The sequence below is a fragment of the Schistocerca serialis genome, chromosome 1, assembly GCF_023864345.2.
Source record: "Schistocerca serialis cubense isolate TAMUIC-IGC-003099 chromosome 1, iqSchSeri2.2, whole genome shotgun sequence".
Lineage (NCBI taxonomy): Eukaryota > Metazoa > Arthropoda > Insecta > Orthoptera > Acrididae > Schistocerca > Schistocerca serialis.
The window spans coordinates 876,753,868-876,770,119 of record NC_064638.1 but is presented as its reverse complement, the minus strand read 5'-3'; the positions used below and the strand labels follow the sequence as shown (position 1 = coordinate 876,770,119).

At 38.6% G+C, this 16,252-nt stretch overlaps 1 protein-coding gene across 1 annotated transcript in view; it reads right to left on the bottom strand.

Moving 5' to 3' along the window:
- The window catches only part of LOC126442985 (glutamate dehydrogenase 2, mitochondrial-like), a 91,460-nt gene extending 77,122 nt beyond the window's left edge, over positions 1 to 14,338 (bottom strand). Inside the window, exon 1 of the mRNA XM_050090864.1 lies at positions 13,951 to 14,338. Coding sequence (XP_049946821.1) covers positions 13,951 to 14,338 — 388 coding nt within the window. The remainder of the gene's footprint in view (positions 1 to 13,950) is intronic.
- Between the last annotated feature and the right edge of the window lie 1,914 nt (positions 14,339 to 16,252).

Here is a 16,252-nt window from a genome sequence, read left to right as displayed (position 1 = left end):
TCCCCGATCAACCACATAAACAAACAGCAATTGGTATTCACCCATTCAGATTTATTCAGCTCAGCCCCGTCCCCTTTTGTTTGTGGTAAAGTTTTTCATTTCTTGATGCTGCAGGGGTTCCCCTGGCAGAGACATCATGTACATTATGTACTGTACCATTCAAAAATCAACTTATGTTTTGTTCAGGAAACAACTCAGAATGTGTGCTGTTTAAGACTTTCCCAATGCAGTAACTACTTCATTTGTTCACAGGTGTCACATTGGATAATGTTGTGGAAGTTGCACAATATTTTGACGAGACAGCTGCTCCTCATTCTCAGGTGCTTACTGATGTGTTGCTGCAATGACTTGCCAATTTATTGGCTGGCTCATTATAAATGTGTAGGCACCAAAGATTGAGGCCATAACATCATCATAAATGAATCATAGAGCACAGCCAGATAAATGATTAGATTAGATTAGATTAATACTAGTTTCATGGATCATGAATACGATATTCTGTAATGATGTGGAACGAGTCAAATTTTCCAATACATGACATAATTAGGTTAATTTAACAACATAATTAAGTTAATATAACAACTTTGTTATTTTTTTTTTTTTATTACTTTTTTTATTTTTTTTTTTGTTAGTTTTTTTTCTTAATTTATATCTAAAAATTTCTCTGTGGAGTAGAAGGAGTTGTCATTCAGAAATTCTTTTAATTTCTTCTTAAATATACTTCTTGGTTATCTGTCAGACTTTTGATACTATTTGGTAAGTGACCAAAGACTTTAGTGGCAGTATAATTCACCCCTTTCTGTGCCAAAGTTAGATTTAATCTTGAATAGTGAAGATCATGCTTTCTCCTAGTATTGTAGTTATACACACTGCTATTGCTTTTGAATTGGGTTTGGTTGTTAATAACAAATTTCATAAGAGAGTGTATATACTGAGAAGCTACTGTGAATATCCCTAGATCCTTAAATAAATGTATGCAGGGTGATCTTGGGTGGACTCCAGCTATTGTTCTGATTACACCCTTTTGTGCAATAAATACTTTATTCCTCAGTGATGAATTACCCCAAAATATGATGCCATATGCAAGCAATGAGTGAAAATAGGCATAGCTATGGGCTTCTCATTTGCGACGTGGGAAAAAGTGTTTCCACATGTAGCAGCCCTGCACACATGCAGGCCCCCTGTTTAAGTGTGCGGACTTTGATTCTCTGCCTGTATTACCTCAGATTTGTTTGTCTGCAGCTGATGATGCCTTAGTACCACCAGTGCTGGTTCCATGCCTTGCTGAGTTGAAATCTCATGTCTCTATTGATAAGGTTGTTACTTATATGAATTTCAACTGCTTCTTTAATGACGGAGTCCCAGTGCATGGAAGCAGATGGAAGGATCTTTGTCTCTCTGTAGTTCGTACTGGTCCCATTTCAAGACAGTGTTTAGTCAAAGCAGACTTTTCTGGCTGACCCAGTCTAGTATGAAGTCTATGTTCAGCACATCTATCCTTGACAGTGCGACACGTCTGGCCAATGTATTACTTGCAAACAGGCAAGGGATTTTATATATCACTGGTCTCCTTATACCTAGATCATCTTTAACAGAACCCAGCATAGTTTGCACTTGCAGTGGAGGGCAGAAGACACATTTGATTTGATGTTTTTTGAACAAGCTGCCAATCTTAAAGGACATGCTACCAACATATGGTAGAAAGATCATCATCATGGAGTTCGCTGTTTCTTCTGGCTGTTCTTGAACTATAGTGCGTGCATGTCTAAATGCATTATGGATCTGTTTATCAGAGTACCCATTTTGTACAAACACAGAGTGAAGATGGTTAAGCTCTGCTGATAAGCTCCCTGCATCTGAGATAATTCTTGCCCTATGAATGAGTCTGCAACACGCCATTTTGTTGAGATGCATGATGCCAGCTCGTAGGTTGCAGATTTTTCCTGCACCACAAATGAGAATCCCCTGGCCCATTTGTCCAGCAGGAGGCACTGGATGTCGCTGTGCTCTATGATTCATGTACGATGACGTTATAGCGTCAACCCTTTGTGCCTGTGTTTTTCCAGTGAGGCAGCATATATATTGGTGAGTCATTGCAGCATCAGATCAGTAAGCATCTGAAGATGAGCAGCTGTCTCATTGAAATATTGTGCTGCCTCCACCACATTATGTAACGTGACGCCCGTGAACCAAAGAAGCAGTTACTATGTCAGGAAAGTCTTAAACAGCACACCTGGTACCTCTATGGGGAGAAGATAGTCAACAAAGTATGTGAGTTTGATAAACTCCACTAAAGAGAAACAGACTGTTGTGCTCTCTTGCGCTTTTACTGGGTTGACAGGACCAGCAAACTATACCAACATTTGTGAAGTTCACTCATTATGTAGACTCTGTGGCCGCCAAGAGTATCAAACAATGAGCCAGCATGGCACTGGTGAAGAAAGAATCCATTATACTAGGCGATAATCAGACAGAGTCTCCAAGAGCTTGGTCTCACTACAACTGAATATCTTGTCATGTCTGTCAGCGGATTCCTCGCAGGAGGTAGACAGTGCTATGTGGTCACTTTTGGACTGGGCGTGGCAGCAGCCCGTGGTGCATCAAATGTTGAAGTTGCATCACCTTACACGCCAATCATCGCAAAAACATAAACCATGTAGACGTACTGTGTTTAATTTCTCAGATAAACAACAGAATGGTGCTGCGATATTGGTTTTGGAAAAGGGGCTAAATTTTGTGCCCACTCTAAAGACCTTACCTATTAAGGATTTTATCAGTGCAATTGAGCAAGGTATTCTGAAACTTCCAAGTGAGACTCCTGAGGAAATAAGGCAAGAGGCTTGCAGGGTTTTAACAATGATGGAATGGAGGAATGGAGAACTTGCCTTTCTTCAGTGTTGATGTTCTACTTTGGTCCACCAAAGTAGAACATCAACACTGAAGAAAGGCAAGTACTCCATTCCTTAAGAGAAGACACATAAATAGTGATGTTACCTGCTGACACGGGAAATGCTACTATTCTTTTGCCTGCAACATCTTATTTCAGCAAAATAACTGCAGGACTCAGTATACTCCAGTAGGATCCAACTGACGCAGTTCAACAGAAGACAAATCCAGCCAGTTTACTGAAGATCCTAAAAAAAGCTTAAGAGTACAAGCGCCAGTTCCACCATGACTTTAAGGGCTACTAGGATCCATAAGGAAGAGGTTCCTCTTCACCCCATCATGAGCAATGTAGGAGCCCCAGCATATTCCCTGGCCAAACATCTGGCTTCTCTTCTAAGCCCATTGTTAGAAAAATGTGAACATCACATTCGAAACTCAGAAGATGTTATACAACGACTGAGGACTTTGCCCCTTGAACCAGCTGACATATTTGTGAGTTTTGAGGTGATCTCTTTGTTCACACAAGTACCTTTGGTGGATTCATTACAATTTATGGGAACTAGGTTGGAGGAGGACATCATACATCTATTCAAACATGTTTTTACCTCAACTTACTTTTTGTTTAACAAACAATATTTTGAGCAGACTGATTGTGTTGCTTTGGGAAGCCCTGTGTCTCCTGTAGTAACTAACCTTTTTATGGAAGACTTCAAGGAAAAAGCACTTAGCCAGTGGTGTTGAAACCTAAGTGTTCCTGAAGACACCTTTGTACTTTGGTCACATAGAGCAGCAATGTTTCCTGCATTTCTGTAACATCTTAACTCCCTCCATACAAGCGTTTGCTTCACCATGGAATTGAAGAAAAATGGAGACCCCCTGTTTCTTGATGTCTTGGTCCAGAGAAAAGAAGATGGTTCCTTGGGTCAGTGTGTTTTGCAAGCCAACTGACACTAACCTATATCTATGAACTAAAAGCTGCCATCGCCCATCTCAATGCAGTGGCATATTGTGGACTCTTGTTCATAGGGCTAGAATTCTCTCAGATGCAAGAAGCTTATCAGCAGAGCTTATCCATCTTCGCTCTGTGTTTGTATGAAACGGATACTCTGATAAACAGATCCATGGTGCATTTAAACCTGCATGCACTAAAGCTCAAGAACAGCCAGAAGAAACAGAGAATGCCACAAGGATGGTTTTTCTACTGTATGCTGGTGGTGTGTCCATTAAGATTGGCAGGCTGTTCAAAAAACATCAAATACAATTTGTCTTGCACTCTCCAGTGCGAGTGCAAACTATGCTGGGGTCTGTTAAAGATGATCTATTTCTAAAGAGACCAGGAATATATAAAATTCCATGCCAGTGTAGGGAATCATACACTGCTTGTCACACTGTTAAGGATAGATGTGTTGAACATAGACATCATACCAGACTGGGTCAGCCAGAAAAGTCTGCTGTGGCTAAACACTGTCTTGACACCAGACACAGCTTGAATTAGGGACAGACAAAGATCCTTCTATCCACTTCCACGTAGGGGCACTGGATGTCACTGTGCTCTATGATTCATCTACAATGACATTATAGGTGCAACCCTTGGCGCCTGCACTTTTATAGCAATTCAGCATAAATATTGGTGAACACATCAGTAAGCAACTGAAGAAGACGAGCAGCTGTCTCATTGAAATATTGTGCAGTTTCCTCAACATCATTGAACACGATGCCCGTAAACCAATGAAGCAACTTTAGGATACATTCAAAAATCAATAGGGATGAGTTTCAAAAACATAATGAATAATCAATAAATAGACCAACATACACTGGATGCTAGGTGCTCCGTGAAACTTCCCCCCCCCCCCCCCTTTCAAGAACATGAATTTGGCACACCCTAAAATTGCTGCCCAAGGCAGATAGCCCGGTTTGCCCTACCCTAGATCCAAGCCTGAAAACGGTTCTGAGAAAGTGGAGATCTGCTTCAATTCTTCAAAGAAGAATGGATTAACACCATATAAATATATTATATTTTATCTTACTTTCCTTCACAGCTATCCAAAAAAGACTACCAAAAACACATCATATAGATGAAATTCATGAAATGTATTTGCAGTTGCAATTATGGGCAACCATCATCTCTATAATGGACATGCATGCGTGTCTGATGGAACATTGCATCAAAATTTAGAATAAAACAGGCACTGCAATATCGCGTGTCATATAGGGTTGTTATATTTTTAGGTGTCATTAAGTTATGTGGAAGAAAGCTTTCCTAAGGGTTCATGGCTCACAGAAATAGCTGAGAAGAATGATATTCACAAAAGTTAATAAACAATGGTTTCACAGTTAAAAAAGAAGATAGAAGAGGTTTAAATGTTACAATGTACTATAAGTTATCCATTTGTGACAAATACAATACGCTTGAAATATTTGTGTTAGGAACTAAGTATAAACTCATTTTTTTTCCTTTCAGGTAAATGTGGAAAATACAACATATATTTCAAGGTGGAGCTATACAAGGCATTAGAGATTTCTCAATTCCACACAAAATATAGCAGTTATTCATTACAGAGGGCAACAGAACTTGAATTAAGTGTATATGGAATGTGTTTTTACAATTGCATCCTTATTTTGGGATACATACTCATAATGCTGCAAAGAAAAGTATGTTCTTACTGTATCTGAAAGTAAAATAAGAGAAACTTTTGTAACCAAATTTAACATGGGCTTCAGACTGCCAGAAACCGACACTTATTCCAAATGTGATACATTTCTGATGGCAAAGAACAACCCAGAATTACGTGCAGCAGATGTTATTGGAAAAAAATTAAGTTGTTTCATTTACCTGTTTAGTCACACTTATTATATTGTATCAATTAGTAATATTTGACCTTTCAGGTCTAAATTATGTTTTTCATTCTCCCCTTGAAAAATGTTACCTAATTTTACTACACATTGTTTAACTTATAATAAATATTTTTCCTCTCAGAACAATCATTGTAATTTGTTGTATAGCTCAATATTTATGCATCACATTTTATCTAAGCCAAATATTTTTACATCTCATTCTTATTTAAATAATGTACTTCATATTAGTCTTAAATCAAACATTAACAATTGTCATCTTTGGAAACATAATGAGATACTCTGTAGTTAGACTATTTTAAGATCTTTGATCCCACAACAATTTCACAGCCTCACACATTTATTTTTGTACATGATGAAGTAATGGTTGAAAACTGGTTTGTAAAAATAATAAATATTGCAGAATGTTACATTAGTGTCATGTATTTTTTCATTCATAATGTATAATTAATTCTACAAAGAACTGACAGAAAAGTCAATAAATACAAAAAGAAGCAAAAATGTGAAATCCATCTCAGAAGATGACAGTGGGCTAAATATGACTGTGTCTTTAACTACTCTAGCTAAAGAGAAGCCAAAAGAGCATCAAGTAATTACAATGTTCATGCAAAAAAGTTCTCCAAACCTAAACTAATAGCTTGGCTGGCATTTTACAAGAGGAAATTATGGCTATTTAACAACAGTATCATAATGGATCAAATATGGGATATATGTTTGTGTAAAGTGAGAAAGGAGGAGGGAAGAGTTCAGAGAGATGGGTGCCACTTGGAAAAATACTTGTAGGTAACTAACCCTCAACAACAACATCTCCACATAAACACAGATATCTGCAAAGAATAAGGCAAAGAATTGGGCTTTTATTGCTTTGGAAAGCTTGTGGCTAGTAAAAGATTTGAAGCTGTCCAGCATTACTTTTCCTTATGGTAGGTCAGACAAGACTCTCTTGCGATCACAATTTTTGTAGCATTGAAGTGTATGCAAGAAACTGACAGAGTATACACTTCTACACACCAGATGAATGCACAGAAATTTCCAAGTCTAAAAGATTTTATTGTGCTCAAAATGGAAAGAGAAGGCTTCAGGAGTTTGAATAATCTTAAAACATTAATCTCAAAACCTATCCTATTCACATCTGTAGTTCCCATTCATTAAGTGTAAAGCACTGCTATTCAGACATAGGTTTCCTCACATCAGTGGATACTCATATTAGGAGAAAAGGAAAAGCTGCTGAACCAAACCTATTCAGCTGCCAATAAAATATAAAAAGTCACTCCTGATTAATGCACATACCTACAGCATATCAATAATTCTATTGATCATGTACTAGAAATAATGAGAACAATGATGAAACAGAGGAACTTCACTGACATAACAAACTCAATACAAAATTTATTAGTCTGAGTGATCTGTTATATATATTAGAATGACTCTATGACTCTAAATTTAGTGTTACATAGCATAAAGAGAGGAGTATTTCACTTTGCATTTTACAAGGTATTAAATTATCTTTTAGAGTACAAAGGAGGATTCTATTTTGTCTTAAAAATTATAGATTTCCATGGAACTTTAAACTTGCTGTATCACAAAACTACATGCACGTCGTATATGACTGTATCCTTCCAGATCCTGCAATTGATAAACATTTCTGGCTGTTCAAAATGTTGGACAATGGTGCTTATCTCACACAGGGATAAGTACATCAAACTAACTGCTGCAAGCCATCTGGAAGTACATGTACGAGGGGCATTTGAAAAGTCCATGCAAAGTCCGAGAGGTCATGTTTAGTTAGTAGCATCTTTGGAAAGAATGCACACCACGTTTCTGTCACATTGGTCTATTTCTTTGTGTTTGGCATTCGTGTGAATCAAGGAAGTCGAGTGATTGTCAAAAAGTGGACGAAGAAGAATTTCATATGGTGATTAAACATTACTTTATGAAAGGCAAAATGCCTCAGGAGACTAAAGAGAAGCTTGATAAACATTACGGTGACTCTGCACTTCAATTAGAACAGTTTAAAAGTGGTTTCAAAATTTTCGGAGTGGCCATATGGGCGCAAGTGATGCTGAACGTTCTGGACACCTTGTGGAGGTTACGACTCCAGAAATCATTGATAAAATCCATGATATGGTGATGGATGACAGAAGAGTTAAGGTTTGTGAGATTGCTAGTGCTGTGGGCATCTCGAATGAATGGGTACATAATATTTTGCATAAACATTTTGACATGGAAAGCTATCTGCAAGATGGGTTCTGCGATTGCTCACACTTGACCAAAAACGGAATCGTGTGAAGTGTTGCAAGGATGGTTTGCAGCTGTTCAGGAAGAATCCCCAGGACTTTAAACGTTGTTTCATCACTTATTCATCATTATTGTACCATTTGAAAACCGAGCTGCAAGAAAAACGCCTGAGATTGGACTGCAAAAAAAGTCATTTTCCATCGCAACAATGCACCAGCTCCAATTTGAAGAAATGGCTGGCAGGACAAAGATTTTATTCAAACGAAGAGGTGATTGCAGCAACTAATAGCTACTTTGCAGACTTGGACAATTCCTATTATTCAGAAGGGATCAACAAATCAGAACAGCGTTGGATAAAGTGTATAAGTCTAAAAGGAGATTATGTCGAAAAATAAAAAAGGTTTACCCCAAACACGTAAGTAGTTTTTATTTTTGCACGGACTTTTCAAACGCCCCTTGTATGACCTCCACACACTATGAAGAAATGTGCCTTCTTTCCCATTAACAAAACCTTTCACACGATTCTCTTGTCTGAAACCTGGCTAAATCCAGATACATAATTCAAACTTCTTCATGTCTGGTATAAATGGTTCTTAAGGCTAATGGGCAAGTTAAGAGTGGAGGTAGTGCCAGTGAATTTATCCAAACAGACCTCAAACCAAAAGTCTTAAGCACATAAAATATATGAACCTCAGCAGTTGTGGTCGTAAAATTAATGGAAATAGGATTCCAACTCATTTCACATCCTCCCTATTCTGCAGACTTGTCGCCCTTGGACTACTATTTGTGCCCCAATTTGAAGAAATGGCTGGCGGGACAGAGATTTTATTCAAACGAGGAGGTGATTGCAGCAACTAATAGCTATTTTGCAGACTTGGACAATTCCTATTATTCAGAAAGGATCAACAAATTAGAACAGCGTTGGATGAAGTGTATGTAAGTCTAAAAGGAGACTATGTCGAAAAATAAAAAAGGTTTACCCCAAACACATAAGTAGTTTTTATTTTTGCACAGACTTTTCAAATTTCCCTCGTATGACCTATTGATTGTGCACTGCAACGTCTGATCCTTCTCCAGACACTATGAAGATGTGTGCCTTCTTCTCCATCACCAAAACCTTTCACACAGTCCTCTTGTCTGAAACCTGGCTAAGATAAGTCGAATTCTTCAAAAACATCAAGTGAAGACTGTCTTCCGCCCACCAATTAAGACACAGGCACTGCTCGGTAATGTAAAGGATGAGCTAGGACTACGGAAATCCAGAGTCCCTGCGAATGTAGCTTGATTTGCATAGGTCAGATGGTGCATACTATCGAAGATTGTTGCCAAGAACATCAGTGCCACACCAGACTGCAGCAGCCTAACAAGTTGGTGGTTGCTGAACACTGCCTCTTGGAATGACGCAGAATGAATTACAATCAGACAAAGGTTCTGACACAGACTTCCAAATACTGGGACTGTGTCATTAAAGAATCTATCAATATTCGAGTACTGGAACCGCTGATCAATCGAAATAGTGGTTACATCCTTAGTAAGGCCTGGGAACCTGCTCTGAATCTGATTAAAAGGAGAAAGAAGACGTTTCATCATGAACTGAGTTTGAGAACAGGCAGAAATAGTAAGAGGATGCCACCAGCATGCACCCCTGGGTTCGGACTGCGAACAGAAAGGATGCTGGATGCTCCACGCCCAGGTGCAGACTGCGTTGGGAACACCTGGAGGATGGGAGGAGACAAAAAGCCCAGCCCCAGCACCTTGGCAGTCAGTTCATCAGTGCACCTGATGATGGCAACATGGCCACTTGCCGAAATATTATGCCCATTGGACATTTGGCTGTTCACCCCATGAACTCTTTCGACTATAAAAGCTACTTACTTAATTTCATGCTCCATGGACCTGGATAATTTTGCATGATAAATTGTAATGACGTGAAACAAGTCATTTTCCATCATATAGCTAATTTGATTTGTAAATATGGCTTCATCTTGAACTTTTATACTGTTTTTTTTTTATTTTTTTAAAGTATGCAGATATGAGTTAGTTATTCTCACCCACCACCTTTTACACATTACAATAATTCAAATTCTTCTATGGAACAGAAGGCATTGTCAAGGATAAACTTTCTCAATTTGTTTTCAAATTTTAATTTGCTGTCTGTCAAACATTTTATATCAATGTGTAAGTGATCAAACATTTTGGCGGCAGCATTGTGCACCTCACTTTTTACTAAAGACAACCTTAATGTGGAGTAATGAGTATAATTTTTCTTCTAGTATTGTAATTATGTACATCATTGTTCCTTTTGATCTGCAGCAGAATATTTACACCAAACCTCCTGAGGGAATAAATACACTGTAAAGTTGTCGACAGAATGCCCAGTTCCTTAAACTGCTGTCTGTGAGATAATCGTGGGTGAGCACCACATAATATTCTTATAACATATCACTGAGCTATGAAGAACTTCTTTTTTAGAGATGAATTACGCCAGAACATAATTCCATTTGACATTACTGAATGAATCTGGTTAAGACAGAAAGTGACATGAGAGAAGTCCTGAAAAACTATTTTGATCACCTATTAAATAGATCAGTTGAAGAACCAAATACAGAACTGGAAATCCACACTTACAATGAGGAAACTCCCATCACCCGGACAGAAACAGTTGAAGAACCAAATACAAAACTGGAAATCCACACGTACAATGAGGCCACTCCCGTCACCTAAACAGAAGTAACCTTAAAATCTATGCCTAAAGGAAAATCTTCTGGTGCAGATGAAGTGAACATAGACATGATAAAAGTAACAGGTATCCAAGGCATACAATGGCTGCCTTAAGGGCAGATAAGAAAATACCTGTGAATTGGGGCAAGGGTGTAATAATTCCTCTGTTTAAGAAAGGTAGCAGGCGTAAATGCACCAACTATAGAGGAATAACCCTTTTGTCTCATGGGTTGAAAATACTTGAGAAGATCATTGAAAAGAGACTGACAACTATCCCAGAACCACAGCTGGAGGAGGAACAATATGACTTCAGAAGTAACAGATCAAAATAGATCAAATTTTTAGCACCCGCATGTTCATAGAAAAGTACTGGGAGAAAGGCAAGAACCTGGTCATTGTATTCCTGGATACAGAAAAAGCCTATGATAGTGTTATAAGAGACAAGACCCGGGAATGCCTGAGGAAAAAAATGTGCCTGAAGGACTAATAAGAAAAATTCAATGATGAACAAAGACTGTAGTAGCTGTGTACAAAGTGGGGAAGGACGATCATCATGGTTTGAGACCAAGAGTGGAGTTCAGCAAGGAAGTGCACTGTCGCCACTACTATTCATCACCATTATGGATACTAAAATGAAGAATGTCAAGGAGAAGGTGAACTGAACGCATCTGCCTTTGCTGATAACATCATGATATGGGGTGAAACTGATGAGGAAGTACAGATCAGACTCGATGAATGGAAATATCAGTTCCAGATATATATCCTCAACATCAGCAAGACAAAGACAGCGGTGGTGGTAGTCAACAGAGATGGACAACCAGCAAGTGTAAAACTAGGTGACCACCAACTAGAGTGTGTGAACAGTTTTCCTTGACGTGTAATCTCCAGTGATAATTTGGTCATAAATGCAAAAAGGATGTGAATTCTACCAACAAGTAAGATGGACAAGTTAAGGAATGAGGAGGTGAGGAAAGAAGCTGGAATAAAGACATCCATGTTAGGTCAAATTGACACATCTAGGCTTCGATGGTATGGGCATGTGATGAGAATGGAGCCAACTAGAACAGCCAAAATAAATTTGGAAAGACAGGTGGATCGGAAAAGAGCTCAAGGAAGAGCTCAAACCTGATGGATGGACTTGATTAAAGTTGATCTAGTGACCAGAGAATGTACAGTGGATGATGTTCTCCGTGAACAGGTGTATTGGGACAGGACGAAGTGGAAGAGACTCATTACCAGTACCCGGGAAGCTAGAACTGTTAAATGATTATGATTATTATTATTATTACTAAATGAAAATATGCAAAATGTTAACTTACTGATTTGTTTTCCCCACGATTTGCTATGATTCTAAGTGAAAGTGCGACAAGTTGTTTCAGAATTTCTAAAATGTGTTTTTCCAGTTTAAATTCTCATCGATATGGACACCTAAAGATTTAGAAGTTTCCATACCCTAATGTGTTATTTCCTAGCGAGGAAAGAAATATCATTGGTGTAGTAGACCTGGATGTGCAGGACTGAATATGTTGCATCTTATTGAAATTGAGAGGCCATGTACACAAACCACTCAATTACACTTTTAAGAGCACTGTTTACCATTACGTCTGTGCGTTATGCATTCTTGGACCAATTACAATATCATTGAGTGTTCATCATAAGAATAAGGATACGTTGTACGCTGTTACATGCACATAGACTGAGGGATAATGCGGGATAGTAGCTTTACCGGCGCATGTAACGCACTGGTCAGCCAGCTTGTTCAACTAACTTGTAATGAAGTGAGCACTGCAGTTCAGATGCAAAAGAGACGAGCAGAGAAACAATATGGCTTCGAATGTTATTTAATTTGTAAAGAGAATGACATAATATGCGGCAAAACTCCAGCACTACCGCGTGCTTCTAATGCGACCAGAAAGAAAGAATAAAATGCTCTCGTTCTCACCTAACACGGCAATTAGTAATTACAAACAAGAGTCATGAAAATCCTGAACTTTGGGTAATTTTTCTGAGCGAGCTATGTGTGATGCAGAAATTTCACCGCATTGTTGAATACTGAAGCCACTGTATTAATTAGTCAGTCGTGTGGTAATCTCTTAGCTCCTTCCTTATCCGAATCCGGGAAATACATTTCAGTTCTGGAACCGTCATCTGCTACGTTGATAACGAGTCTATCAACAACATAATCCACGAAGCCACGGTGCCGCATATTCTCCTTTTCCTTTATGACGTGCCGACCAGTGGGAAATTTCTAGATGCCATTTTATTTAATATCTTACGTGAAATACATGTGTGATATTTTCACCAGATAATGGTTATTCATGTGAAATTATTTAAAAAATCGTACCGGCATCAGAATTATCGCAAAAGTTACTTTTTCTCTGAAAATAACACCAGGCTACCCTACATTGTTCAATGTAGTGCGCTCAAATAAAGATTAATAAGCTGCAAACAGATACATTGTTTGGCGGATTCCAGTTACCGACCCTCATTTCCTATGCTGAGCATATAAGACATGATTTTAACAGCGACCATACATGACCGTCAACGATAGAGTCAGTTTAATATCAACGAAAGGGAAACACTTTCCTCACATTCTGCAACTATTAATCTAATCACGAACCTATTCGACCATTGTCAAGTCACCTTATGATGACCTAAGACCCCGTAAATGCGTTCGCGATTACGGCTTCTTGGGTCAACATCAGGTGATCCAATGGACCGACAATAATTCATACATGCAGAACGCCAAGAAAGTGTTTCCTTTTTTATATTATTGTCATGTTCTGTCAAACACTGACCGAGAATTCAGTTTAAAGTTAGACTTGCCAGACATATAAAAAATTAATAATCCATTCCGTTTAATTCAAGCGTTTAACATTACTATAAATGCTTCTTAGTGTTACGGTTATACCCAATACCATATCAAAGAGGCATACATAGCTTCCCTGCGCAACACCCCTAATGCAGTCAGAATACTACTGTAAACAAGACACACTACAGTAATATCGCTCCAAACAGATGTTCGTTTAATATAATATAAAAAGCAGTTTGACTACATCAAAACTGCTTCGTCAAAACTGCTTCGACGATGATACATTCTAAACAATCGTTACAAAATTCAGATCGTTACTTATGTTCAAAACCTTGTTATGGTATTTTAGAATCTGCAGAATTAGATTACTTAAGTGTCATCTAATTACTTCAACACGACATCCTACGAAAAGCGTGAATTGGTTGAAGCGGAAGCCTTACCTCCTTTTACCGGCAACCTGTGCTGACTGTGGTGCACAGTATACGTCTCCATCATTTCATACGACCCGTCATCTCTGCGAAAAGGGAAGTAAATGCGAAGGATTCTTTCGGTCGCCCGCATTGTCTGTAATATTCCGTCAATTCTGTTGGGTATGGCGTCTTCTTCTAGTTTCTTCTCTCTTAATATGTCACAAAGCCTTGGTCTGACTTGAATAACGGCTTTCTTAAAAAAGTAATCAATCATCTCTGTAAATGATGGATTAACTTCCTCTAGGACTGACTCGTTTAACGCACTCAGATTCGTTCCATAATATGCCAGGGGACTCCTGCATAAGTACCTCTTCTGCAGTGGGAATAAATGTTTAGTGCGTCTAATGAGATGAAGCATTGTTCCTGGGTTAATGTGACGCTTTATTCTATTGAAAATTATGTTTTACATCACAAGATGTGAGCAACTAATTTATTTAGTGAACAGTAGACAGTCAACATAATTTTCAACAATACAAGATACTACTAAATACAAGTCGTTGCTCCTTGCAATTTCGTCGCTGATGTCATTGGAGAAGGCCAAGACATTAAGAACAAAACAATATTGAATTATAAATGAAGGCGCACCTGAACGATTGTTTCGGTCAGTCCGCCGACTATAATCGGCTGATCGGCGAAGATTGTCATTTTATAAATCGGATGACTGTACCGCAGTTCGCGCGCCTGAACGGTGTATTTCGCTCGTCAATTTGCATAAACATCGATTTGGGAATGGCAGCAAGTGTTTGAGATCTACTTTTAAAATATAGGTAAAAGAGACGGCGGCCAAAATATTAGGTACGTCCAGTGCAAGACAAATGAAAGGTCAATTTAATGAGTCACTTGAAAAATTGAGGTCACAACTTTCGAAATTTTGAGGCTACAACAGCATGTCGGTCAACAGCTAAGATACGTTACTTGCTGTTTCCTTCGCCTCATTTTTGATGTCATAATCTCGTTCGCGCTAGTATTTCAAATACAGAAAGGCGTCTCGTTACTTTATTGTAAGCACATATGTGAGCGCGAGAGTAGTCGCTGGCTTTGATCAATGACATACAGTACTGTAAGGGCTGTTGTACAATACATCACTTTTTGATGTGTCATATGATGTGTACTGCCATATTTAAGTTGGTTTAATGAGAAACTACGGGGGAAATTAATTCTTTAATATCTGCTGTATGTTAGAAATAAGATACTATATTTTATGCATCCGCAGAAATTCTGATATTTGGTTATTTATTAGTTCTGTTAGTAGTGCAATTCGGAGGCCGTTGCTGGTTCAAATTCTGTGCCAGGTACGATAATTTTGAAGAGCGTGGAAATGGAAGTTAAATTACTCACGTGCGTTTTACTATGTTGAAACTGGCTGACAAGCGTAGGGATCCTAGCACCAGTATTAATTTTGTAAAGAAAGTTACCGTACTGTAAATCAAATCATTGTAAATTCAGCGGGAGTGTACTTGACATGAAGTTGGTTAACGTTAGCGAGAATCGTACTCGCGACTATTTCATATAGTGCTGCAGTAAAGATCATGTATGGCGATCTGTTCGTCGAGATACGTGGTTTGGCAAGTCAAGGCTAATTACGAAAAATATTTTGTTGCCAAGCTTTTGTTTCTGGAGAGTCTTGTGTCATCTGCTGTTCATGAAACTGAGACTGATACAAACAGTGACAAAGACGGGAAGTGTGTTCTTAATTTCTTAGGTTGGTTCAAAGGGCTCTGAGCACTATGCGACTTAACTTCTGAGCTCATCAGTCACCTAGAACTTAGAACTAATTAAACCTAACTAACCTAAGGACAGCATACACATCCATGCCTGAGGCAGGATTCGAACCTGCGACCGCAGCGGTCGCTCGGTTCCAGACTGCAGCGCCTAGAACCGCACGGCCACTACGGCCGGCCAATTTCTTAGGGGAAGTACAAAATTGGAAACAGAGCGTTACCACTAATATAAATGAAACAAAATTTGACAAGAAGCAGGGTGGTATAGGGCATGATGATCTGGGACGTAGGGTGTTGGGGTATTTGTTTCTGGCAATAATACTTGTCCTGGCATTGTTTTTAAATTAATGGAAAATAGGAGGCAATGCTGAACGAATGCATCCTACCTTAATTGCACTAGTTAAAGCTCTTCTGCAGTAATGAATTAATGGTTTATAGGATTTACTAACGTGTCAGTAAATCAAATCCATTTCTATTATTCTCTAAATAGGCAAAGTTCTAAGTTTTTACGAAACGTGTTGTTACGACTACGGGTGGTGAAGCGGAGGGTA